The sequence below is a fragment of the Mustela erminea genome, chromosome 1 (genome assembly GCF_009829155.1).
Source record: "Mustela erminea isolate mMusErm1 chromosome 1, mMusErm1.Pri, whole genome shotgun sequence".
NCBI lineage: Eukaryota > Metazoa > Chordata > Mammalia > Carnivora > Mustelidae > Mustela > Mustela erminea.
In genome coordinates, this window is record NC_045614.1 from 66882897 (window position 1) to 66895468 (window position 12572).

Here is a 12572-nt window from a genome sequence, read left to right on the forward strand (position 1 = left end):
TTTTTTTTTTAAGACTTTATTTATTTATTTGACAGAGAGAGACACAGCAAAAGAGGGAACACAAGCAGGGGGAGTAGGAGAGGGAGAAGCAGAATTCCCGCCTAGGACAGAGCCCGATGCGGGGCTCGATCCCAGAATCCTGGGATCATGACCTGAGCCAAAGGCAGATGCTTAACCACTGAGCCACCCAGGCGCCCTGGCCTACTTTTCCATCCTTCATTTACCTTTCAATCATCAAGCTAAAATCACCTGACAAGTTGATGAATGTTTCAGAACTGATTTTGTTCATAGTATATAGAGATACACATGCAAATAGTAACAAGCCTAATTTTCAAGTTAGATATTTGAAATATGAAATATCTGAAAACAAGAATATCCCCAAATGTCTTGCTAAGCCATGAACCTGTATTATACTACACAATTCTGAAGAGAGTTATGTTAGCCTATTTTACCCTAAAGATTTAAGTGGAAAAACAGTACAAACAACTAGAAAGTAAATTATCACAGGCAACAAAAGGATTTCAACTAGGAGTTGGCAAAATTTTTTGCATAAAAAGTCAGACAGCAAATATTTTAGGCTTTGCAGGATATAAGGTCTCTGTCACAAACACTCAAGACTGCTGTAGTCAGGGCAAATCCAGTCATAGCTAGTATGTACAAAAAGAACACAGCTGTGTTCCAGTAAAACTGGACTTTATAAGCAGCAAGCTTGACTTAACCTGGGCACTGTAGTCTGCCAACCTCCAATTTAAACTTAGAAACCCTTTTTTGGGGGGCACCTGGGTGGCTCAGTCGGTAGGGTGGCTGCCTTCAGCTCAGGTCATGATTCCCGGGTCTTAGGATCAAGCCCCACCGCAGGCTCTCTGATTGGCAGGAAGCCTGCTTCTCCCTCTCCCTCTGCCTGCAGCTCCTCCCATTTGTGCTCTATCAAATAAGTAAGTAAAATTTTAAAAAAGAAAGAAAGAAAAAAGAAACCTTTTTTGGCTCTCATTTGGTCCTGAGATACAGAATTTAAGGGTCCTGTACAGTCATCTCAGAAGCAGCTGCTTGCTTAGGTGAAGGAAAGGAAAGAGGGGCAAAAGGTCCTGCTCCAAGCCCCTCATCCCTCTTGCATCTGAGCCGGATTAATCTTTATCTGTTTTACAAACCAGGCTTCTCTGTAACACTAAGTTTGAGCAAAGGGTTCTGCAGCTTTAAAAAAAAAAAAAAAGTGAGCAGTAGGGAATGACTCTGAAAATTCAGCTGTACAGTCTGAAAAATAAAAATCAGACTACTTGTTGGGGCGCCTGGGTGGCTCAGTGGGTTAAAGCCTCTGCTTTCGGCTCAGGTCATGATCCCAGGGTCCTGGCTCTCTGCTCAGCGGGGAGCCTGCTTCCTCTTCTCTCTCTGCCTGCCTCTCTGCCTACTTGTGATCTCCGTCTGTCAAATAAATAAATAAAATATTTTAACAAAAAAAAAAAAATCAGACTACTTGCATGTGGCTATAAAAACATACGAAGACCCATTAATTATTTAATTTCACATAACTTTCTGAAAATGTAATGTGTTCACTTGCTTCAAAAACCAAAAAGTGAGTGAAAGATCCCTATCTGCAAGTTCCCGCTCCACCACTCACACCCCCAGATACACTATTCTTATGAACCTGTCCAGCATTACCTGACACATAAACCAATTCAAATGTATTTTATTTTCTCTTTTTTACACTAAAAGCATACTTTACACTGTTCTGTATCTTTCTTCTTTACCATGACTATCTTCAAAATCTCTCCATACTGAGTGGGGTTATGGACATTGGGGAGGGTATGTGCTTTGGTTGAGTGCTGTGAAGTGTGTAAACCTGGCAATTCACAGACCTGTACCCCTGGGGATAAAAATATATGTTTATAAAAAATTAAAAAAAAAAATCTCTCCATACCAATAAATAGAAAAAAAAGAAAAAAGAGAAAAACTGTACAGATATAGCTTTATTTATTTCACCAGCCCTAGATATTTGTTTCTTTTACTGCTACAAGCAATTCAGAAATGAATTGGTTAATGCCATTTCTAGCATATGCTAACACATACCAGAATAAATCATCAAAACCAGATTAACTGGATTAAAAGATGTACGGATTTATAATCCAGACCTTTAGAGCAAAACTGCCCCACACAAGGATGCACCAACATGCATTCACAGCCACAGATGAGACCTGTTCTCCCACATGTGCCAACAAAGCATGTTTTCAAAATCCAGATTTTTGCCAACCTGAGAAATGTTACTTCAGAATAGTTTTAATTTGTATTTACATTTATTGAATGAGGACGGGTTTCCAGTTTATTTATCTACTTTTTAGGTAAGTTCTAGGCCAAGTGGGGCTTGAACTCACAACCCCAAAATCAAAAGTTGTGTGCTCTACTGACTGAGCAAGCCAGGTGCCCCAGACAAGTAGTTTTTCATAAATGCTTAGGAACCACTTATATTTCCTCATCTGCCAAATTTCTGTTTACAGCCTTTACCAACTTTTCCATTGGGTTTTTCTTCTCCTCAGTAATATCTGAGTTCTTCACAAACCAGTTCTTCATAAACCAGTAAATTTGCCTTTCACCTCTGTGAGCAGGTTTCAAGTATTTTCCCCTAGTTTATTACAGAAAGACTCAGCTTATGTTATGATGAATTTTTCCTTTTTAAAAAATGGCTTCTAGATTTTAAGTCAGAGTAAGAAAGACTTGTCCCATTTCAGCTTTATAAAGGAATTATCTCATAAACATTCTATTTTATCCTACACATTTCAAGTTTGATCCACTTGGAATTTATTCTGGTATAAAAATAACTTTTATTTTCTAAACAGCAAGGCAATTGTCTCTAACATCTTCTGATTGGCTAGGATCTTTTTTACACTAAATTCACAATGTATCAGAGTCTATTTGTATTTTCTATTTGGTCTTTGGTCTGTCTAATCATGTACCAGTACCACTGTGTTTTAATTAGACACAATGTTATATATTTTAATATCTCATTGAATAAGTTTCCCGTACTGTTCTTTTTACACTATTTTCCTGGCTAATAATTTGACAGTTTTTCTAGCTAAGTTTTAGGATCAACTTACCTAGTTTTAAGTGAAAATCTGTTTATTTTAAATCAATAAATTATGTTGAATGTGTAAGAACTGACATCTTTATGAAGTTGAGTCATCCTACCCAAAAACATGACACATCTTTCAAATTCAAGCCCTCCCCTGTGCCCTTGAACAGTGTTTCAAAGTTTTCTATACATAGGTCTCATAGAAAACAAATTAATTCCTATGTATTTTATGGTTTTTGTTGCTATTACAAGTGGGGGTCTTTTCTTCCATTGTATCTCCTATATTTATTTATACGAAAGCTACTGTTTTCTATAAATTATATTTACAATCCATTGTCTTCAGTAATAATTCTATTATTTGCAGAGTTTTGGGGTTCTCGTGGATTTTTAAGCTGTATTATCATAAAGTTGTATAGTGAAGATTTTAACTTCTCTTTTCAATTTATCTATTTCAAATTTTACTCTTTTGTCTAATTATGCTGGCTCATACTGCCAGCATGGTATTAAATAATAGAGTTGATAGTGGACATTTTGTCCTTTCTTTTAGAAGGAATGTTTACATTGTTTCTCCATGAACCATGATGCTGAGTTTTGCGCAGATATAAAAAGACTGGTACACACACACACACAGTGTTAAGGAAGTATCTACCTACTCCTCTTCTACTGAATACCAGAAGACTTTTTTTTTAATTTAAATCAGCCAACGTATTAGTTTTTGATAAAATGTTCAATAATTCATGAGTTGCACACAACACCCAGTGCTCATCACACACATCACATCACGTGCCCTCCTAAATCCCCAACACCCAGCTACCCCATCCCCCCACCCACCTCCCTATTTGCAATCCTCAGTTTGCTTCCCAGAATCAAGATTCTCTCATGGTTCGTTTCCCTCTCTAATTTCTTCCCATTCAGTTTTCCCTCCCTTCCACTATGACCGACTCTCTGCACCATTTCTTACATTCCACATATGAGTGAAACCATGTGATTAATTGTCTTTATCTGACTGACTTATTTCACTTAGCATAATGCCCTCCAGTTCCATCCATGTCAATGTAAATGTTGGGTATTTATCTTTTCTGACAGCTGTGTAATATTCCATTGTATATATGAACCACATGAGACTTACTTTCTCAATTGTTTTTTCCTCACCTATGAAAACAATCTTCTTTCCCTTACATGTAAAAAAAATACTGAACCAATCATCGCATTACTGGAATAACCACCCTATCCCGGCTTGTTCATGGTTCTTTTTCTTTTTTTTTTTTTTTTTTTACTTTTTTTTTTTTTTTTTTTTTAATTTTATTTGACAGAGAAGAAGAGACATCTAGAGAGGGAATACAAGTGGGGAGTGGGAGAGGGAGAAGCAGGCTTCCTGCTGAGCCAGGAGCCTGATGCGGGGCTTGATCCCAGGACCCTGGATCATGACCTGAGCTGAAGGCAGATGCTTAACAACTGAGCCACTCAGGCGCCCCCATGGTTCTTTTTCTAACATACTGGTATCAATGGTTAAGTATTTTATTCAGGACTTTTGCAACCATATTCATAAGTGAAATTCATCTGAAGTCTGGTTTGTCTTATTCTTTGTCAGATTTTCTTATCAATAATTTGGAGGGTTTTTTTTTTAGTCTCTAAAGCCATGTTAAAAGTTCATTAATTATTTGCTTTTCAAATGTTTAGTAGAAGGGGTGCCTAGGAGGCTCAGTCGGTTAAGCATTTGCCTTTAACTCAGGTCATGATGCCAGGCTCCTGGGATCGAGTCCCACATCCGCATTCCTGCTCTGTGGCAAGCCTGCCCTATGTCTCTCTCTGTCTCTCATGGATAATTAAAAGGAAAAAAACATTTTTTTAAAAAGGGTTTAGCAGAAAAAACTCTAAAAACAACACTGCTGAGAGAGGTGGAAGGGGATAGCTCTTTGACAGTATCTCCAACAACTTCTATGAAAAACAGTTTAAATGTGAACAGAGGGGTGAATAAGGGTGGGGCTGGTTGAAGGGTTCAACAAAGACTCATGAATATAATAGTCTCTGAGTTCTTTACATTCATGACTATCCTGAAGGACAGTTTGACTGGATATAAAATCCTTGGCTCATATTTGCTTTCCTTGAGTTCCAGTAGCAATCACTCTACTCTCTCCTAGCACACAGTGCTATTAGCCTCAACTTTTTCACCTTTTTATAAATGGACTTGACTTTTTTGCCCAATTGCCTAAAGGACTCCGCCATTATCTTGTAAGGCTAAAAATTTATACTTGGTGTTGACAGTTCTTGTTCATTTTTCCTGACCGTAAGATAAACCTTTCTGATAAGCTTTCACTTATTTTAGGAAAATGCTCTTCAGTAATACTGTTAAGTATTTGTTCTATTCAGGGTTTTGGTTTTTCTTCTTTCAGCAGAATTCAATTTTGCAAATTTGGATCTTCTTTGACCATCTTCTCTTTAATCCTTAATTCTTTTTTTACTTTGGTTTCATTTTCTTTGATTTCCTCTTTTCTACTCTGTGCTCCTGTTGTCGTCTTCATGTCTATTCCCCTTTTCACTCCTTCCCATTTCATCTGGTTTCGGTGACAGTTTTATTGTTCTCTCTTCTACTTGTTTCCTAAATCCTGGCACCTCACATTTTATCATGTCCTGTCTTTTCACCTTCTTCCTTGAGTTCTAGCATTTCTGTGTGTGGCATTCCTCAGGGTGATTGCCTCCTAACCCTCTTCTCTTTTTTTCTTAACTCATAATGAAATGTTCATTCAGAATTTTCATCTGTTCTGTAACAATATGATTCTGGGGAATATTCTCCATCTATTAGATTTTATTAAATTTTGTTCATTGTTCACCATTTTTAATAAGCACTGTATCTTGTACCAATGCTGTGTCAACTCTACAGGTCACTCACCATGGAATAAGTCCTATGCTATGGCCCACCTTTCTCAGCTGCCTCCCTCTGAAGGGTCATAGCTGATGTTTTCTAAGCTATTCACCCGGTCTTCCCATATTCTGTACCTCTAGTTTTACATGAGGAACCTGTCTGCCATTTCAAGGTACACTACTTATGTTTATTATTAGCATTTCTGATATCTGCCACCCTGAACTATTGTTTTAGCATTTCTATGACATCACTGTGCTTCCAGCACCCGGCATTTCTGCTCCTTTTCATCTTTAATCTCAGATCTCGCAGCTTGCTTGTTATTTTGTAAATGTCCAGGAGAAAAGGGAGGAAATTGCTATTTCATACTGCCAAGTTCACCCCAAAGTCTCCACATACAACTTTTCAAAAGAAAAATACAATTCAATACACAAAATAAACTTACTTTAAGAGTTCATCTCTTTCTGTCTTGCGCGCAAACACTATATCACTGCATTTATTCTGGAATCTGACCAAGATTTCAGTCAGTTCATTGTAAAACTGTAAGCAAAAGAGAAATACAAGTAATAAACTAGAGTGATTTTTTTTAATCTATAGAGGAACATAATCTAAAGTTCATTAATCATGATTAAAGCTAAAGAACTAAAATAATCTTCCTAAGATAGTCATACCCCTGAGGTTCAACAACTTAATATTGAATATGACCTAACTAAAAAAAATTAAAATTAAAAAATTACTTTTAGAGAACATTTGTCATCAAAAATTAAATGGAACAAGTTGTAAGTTCCACGATGGTGACTATATTCCCAATTCCTAGAGAAAAGTCAATTACTTAATAAATCTATGATAAAAATATGAGACCTAATTAAATGGAAGGATTAGATTTGTATATTCACTTCAGAAATATAGGTATCACTTCATAAACCCTTAGAAGTATTTCCAAAGGCTCTCTGAAGAGTTTTCTCAGTTATCTATTTCAACAAAGCATTTTAAACCAAATAAACTGGTGTCTTACTCTTCTATTTTCAAGGCTGTATAGTATTTCTACACCCTGTTCACAGGGTTTTACATTATATCCACTGTATTTGTATCAAGATAACTGTACTCAGTGATCATTATGGAGTTAAAAAACCACAAGGTATGATGTACCTAAAAAAATTAAAAATCACCTGCTCTCTCAAAAGCAAAATCAATGGTAAAAATAAATATAATCACTTCCCTAAGCTATTTAAAGGCAAAGCAAAAAAGTACTTAACATACTTAGTAAGCACCCTAAGACTCAGGCAGATCACAAGTCTATCATCATCCATCAGCACCATCAGCAAAGAATATAAAAGCCATACTCCCCTCCTCCCTTCCCCACCACAGATCAACTTCACTTCAACTACTCCTGTTCCCTCATAATTCACTCAAAATAATCAACTTTCGGCACACCTGGGTGGTTCAGTCAGTTAAGCCTCCTACTCCTGATTTCGGCTCAGGTCATGATCTCAAGGCTGTGATAATGACCCCCATGTTAGGCTCCATGGTTAGCACCAAGTCTGCTTGTCCTTCTCCCACCCCCCTTTCTACTTCTCCCCACTGCTCACTTTGAAAAAGTTCTCTTTTCCCTCTCTCTCAAATATATAAAATCTTTCCAAAAAAAATTTTTTAATTAGTCAATTTTCTTTCTTTTCTTTCTCCTCAGAACGTATCATTAGCCTTTGACATCTCTGTGCTAATTCTTTTGCCTGAAATTCCTACACCCTTTTTGCCTGATGGAATTTACAATTCATTCTTCAACATTCCCATGAAATATTGCCACCTTTAAGCTTTCTCTTGCTCACAATAAACCTCTCAGAGACGAAAGTCATTAGAGCTAGGATTTCAAGAATAATGTGGCACAACTGGAAACACAATTTACTTCTCAAACCATATTTTTACATCTGTGCTGGTGAACTATTATTTTTGTACATCATACCTTCGTGCCCTCCTTCAAATTGGCTACAAGTTCAACAAAGTTGTCATATGCAGTAGCTAAATTCTTCAAAACTTCTTCTCTTAAGTTAGCTTCATTATTAGATTGCTTCATTTTTGAAAACTCCTGGTGTGAGACCTTGTTAAAGGAAAGATTTATTGACCAAATTAATATAGCTCATAACATTTTTATTGTTACTGTGCCAACTACATATGAAAATCGTATATGACTGCATGCCAGAATTACTAGAAATTTACCAAATATGTTATTTCTTCTGTGATAACACAGTTCTTTAAATCTTTCCTTAAAGTAAAAATCCCACAAATTCAGTGGGTATCAAACACAATCAACAATGACTGCAGATTTCTATGAACATGCATCACTTGCCAAAAAAAAAAATCCTAAACAGATATAGATTTAGTCCAGGTTTACCCTATTTTCTTTACATAAATCTTACTAAAGCATATAAACTTTACCTGAATATTTTTAAGAAGTTCTTCCTGTTTCTTTAGAGATTCTTGGACTTTGGCCGTAAGACCTCCATAGATTCGATCCAGTTCAGTGACAGAAAGAGCTTCTTCATTTATGACACCATCTTGAGCCAAAGCAGTCAAAAATTTGCTTGTCATGTCGAAGTTCACTGATTTCAGGTCATTCTCCAACCCTTCTCTTTCCTTCTTTACTTCATCAAGATTTGTCAATAAGGATTTTAATACATTTACAACCTAAACAATTAAAACAAAATAAAACCCCTTTGTTTAATTGCCCAAAAAACCCAGAAGCCAATTTCCAGAAGGGAATTATATACAAAAGTTCATTCAGAGTTGGATGATTTCTCAAAGAGCCAAGCATCAACTGTACATCAAGTTTACTTAGAGACAGACATTGTACCTTTAGTGGACTCAGCTTGTAACAGGAGGCAGCAATAATTGTAACAGCAGCAAGCACAACGATTTACTGAACATTTACTATGTCCCAGGAACTGTCCTAAACATTTCACAAATATAATTTAACGTAATCCTTCCAAAATTCCATTGGGTACATATTTATTACTTCTATTCCACAGTTGCAGAAACTGAGTTTCAGAAAAATTAAGTAAGCTGCCTAAGGTTACACACTACTAAGGAGTAGAGGTAAAATTTGAGACCTAAGTCTGCCTAACTCCAAAATCAATCTCTTAACCACTCAATACTATATACCATGTCCCTGTCATGGCTGCAAGGCAGAGGAAGGTGTGTTTCTGCCAAGTAAGGAGATACCCTATTTGCTGACAAAGAGAGACTGACAGACATACAGACAGACATGTAGATACAGATACAGATATATAAATATGGACAGAGCATCTTAGATAAAGAGAGCCAGAGATGCAGATAAAAAGCTATAAACCATGTGTTTATTTTATATACTGAGAGAGAGAGAGAGGAGAGGGCTCTTGTACATCTGTTCATATCATTAAAAGTTTTCCATGAGAGAAGGGGGGCAGCAGGGAGGCATCTACGTGGCTCAAACAGTTAAGCGTTGGCCTTCAGGTCAGAAAATGATTCCAGTGTCTGAAATCAAGCCCTCTCAGCAGGAGTCTGCTTCTCCCTCTCCCTCTGCCTTTGCCCCTGCTTATGCTCTCTCTAATAAGTAAATAAAATCTTTTAAAAAGGGGGGGGGGACACCTGGTGACTCAGATGATAAGCATCTGCCTTCCTGAAATTAGTTTAGCTATAAGAAAAATGCCACCTTTTAACTTTCTCCCAGTTATGTCCAAAAAAACTAGAAAGAAAAAAAATTAAAAATAGTCAATTAAAAGAAAACTGGGGGAGAAACAGGAATATGCAGAACTGGTTTTTAAAAAAAAAAAAAAAAAAAAAACTAGGGGCACCTGGGTGGCTCAATGGGTTAAAGCCTCTGCCTTCAGCTCAGGCCATGATCCCAGGGTCCTGGGATCGAGCCCCACATCAGGCTCTCTGCTCAGCAGGGAGCCTGCTTCCCCACCTCTCTCTGCCTGCCCATCTGCCTGCTTGTGATCTCTCTGTCAAATAAATAAATTAAAAAAAAAAAAACACTAGTCTACTAAACAAAGCTGAAAGTCAGGTACACTGTAACACTATTATCTACAGAGAAAGAGACTGGGTGCTTCTTCCACAGTATAGCAAATAAGAGCCTCTCATCAAATATTGCAGTGACAGTACCCCAAATTAGCTAATAAATAATAAGAGAAGACAGACACAGTTCACATGAATAAAACCTCCTCTTCACTGAGGAACACCACACAGGGCAGCAGAGTAACATGGGAAGAGAACCCCAGCAGAATCTGCAGAATCACAAGTTCTAATACCACTTCCACTATGCAGAAAAGCTAACTTCCTAACTTTTATGGTAGTCAGGGGTTTTAAAATCAGTGATAAAAAGGACCAAGTATGTATTTAGTAAGTCCTATTCTATTCCAAAATGCTATGATTCTAAGTCTCTGGGGGAAAAAATGGCATTTGAAGCAACCAATTTATAAATGAACTTTTAGACCACAGTACCAAGTGTCCTTATATGACAAGCATCCTCTTTTTTTATTTTTTTTCAAACTGTCATATATACTAGTTTAGCCATATTTTAGATTATATAATACCAGCCTTATTTTAAAAGTGACTACAGAAGAAAATGAATTAAACTGCTTCCACAAATGAATGACCAGAATAGTAAGAAAAGTAAACCACTACCTACATTTTCTTTCTTTCAACATCAATACATTTTCTTATTCACTCATTAAGTTTGAAGCTTAATGTGTCATCAAGTTAAAGTATATCGATAGTTAGAATCCCTCTGCATCTCCATGTTCACTACCGCATTATTTACAACAGCTAAGATATGGAAACCTAAATGTCCATCAATGGATAAATGAATAAAGATAATGTAGTGATATACACACATATGCATAGACACACACACACACACACACAGTCTATATTCAGCTATTAAAAAAGAATGAAGTCTTGCCATTTGCAACATGAATGCACCTTGAGGGCATTATGCTAAACGAAGTAAGTCAGACAGAGAAAGACAAATACCACATGAACTCATTTACATGTGGAATTTACAGAAAACCAAGCTCACAGATATAGAGAACAGAGAGACTACTGCCTGAGGTGGGGCATGGGGGTGGGCGAAAGAGATTAAGGTAATCCAAAGGTACAAACTTCCATTAATTAAATACATTAAGTCATGAGGCTATAATGTACAGCATGGCAATTATACTTAATAATACTATGTTGTGGAGCACCTGAGTGGCTCAGTTGGTTAACCATCTGCCTCCAGCTCAGATCATGATCCCAGGGTCCTGGGATCAAGACCCGCCATCAGGCTCTCTGCTCTGCACGGAGCCTGCTTCCCCCTCCCTCTCTGCCTGCCTCTCTGCCTACTTGTGATTTCTGCCTGTCAAATAAATAAAATCTTTAAAAATAAATATACATACATATATACATTAAGTTATGAGGCTATAACGTACAGCATGGCAATTATATTTAATAATACTATATTGTGGGATACCTGGGTAGCTCAGTCGGTTAAGCATCTGCCTCTGGCTCAGGTCATGATCCCAGGGTCCTGGGATCGAGCTCCATGTCAGGCTCTCTGACCAGCAGGGAGTCTGCTTTTGCCTTCCCTCTTCCCGCTCCCCCTACCCCGCCTTGTGTTCCACTTTCTGTCAAATAAATGAAATTCTCTAAAAGAAAATAATAATAATAATAATAATAATAATAATAATAATAATAATAGGGGAGCCTAGGTGGCTCAGTCATTAAGCATCTGCCTTCAGCTCAGGTCCTGATCCCAGGGTCCTAGGGTCAAGCCTTGCATCAGGCTCCCTGCTCAGCGGAAAACTTGTATCTCCCCCTCCCACTACCTCCTGCTTGTGTTCCCTCTCTCACTATCAAATAAATAAATAATCTTAAAAATAGTAATAATACGCTGCATTCTTAAAAGTTCTCACCACAAGAAAACAAATTCTGTAACTATGTGTGATAACTGATATTAACTAGATTTACTGTGATCATTTTACAATATATAAAAATACTGAATCATTATGTTGTACACCTGAAACTAACATAATGTTGTATGTCAATTATACTTCAAATAAAAATATTTAAAAATTTATTTCAATGTTTTAAAAACAGCTCCAATTACCTCTCAACTGCAATTAACTGAATCCCTTTATTAATAAGTTAGGCTGCCAGTAGTTATCACTGCATCAACACTTTTTGAATCCTTACATGTTGGGTACTGCTCTAGGTTCTAAAATACAATTATTAACAAAAGCAGAATTGGTTCATGTGGGGACAGGGGAAGGGAGGAGGAAATTAAACACACACAAAAAAACAGAGCAGTATAGTAGACAAAGACAAAGAAAGGCAAAGGGTGACATCTGGGGCTTTAATGAAAAAACTCATGGTAGCCATGGAAAGGGAAGAAAGACCCCAATAGAAGGAAAGCAAATGTTAAAGTCCTAAGGCAAAAACAAGCTTCCCATGTTCAAAGGCAAAAGACCAAAAAAAAAAAAAAAAAAAAAAAAGGCCTAGTATGACTTTAACACAGTAAAAAAAAAGATAAAAGGGAGAGAGATGAGGTCAAACAGAAAGGCAGGAATGAGATCACCTCAGCTGTCTATACTTCACCTTTAAGACCAAGAGCTACAAACTTTTCTTATAAAGAACCAA

General features: G+C 37.0%; 1 protein-coding gene across 3 annotated transcripts in view; it reads right to left on the reverse strand.

Moving 5' to 3' along the window:
* The window catches only part of PDCD6IP (programmed cell death 6 interacting protein), an 80555-nt gene that overhangs the window by 10686 nt on the left and 57297 nt on the right, over window positions 1-12572 (reverse strand). For all 3 annotated transcript variants that reach the window (XM_032360845.1, XM_032360679.1, XM_032360761.1), the window contains 3 exons: window positions 8355-8603; window positions 7882-8016; window positions 6367-6461 (listed from right to left, as the gene is read on the reverse strand). In XM_032360845.1, the coding sequence (XP_032216736.1) occupies window positions 6367-6461; window positions 7882-8016; window positions 8355-8603 (479 nt within the window). The remainder of the gene's footprint in view (window positions 1-6366; window positions 6462-7881; window positions 8017-8354; window positions 8604-12572) is intronic.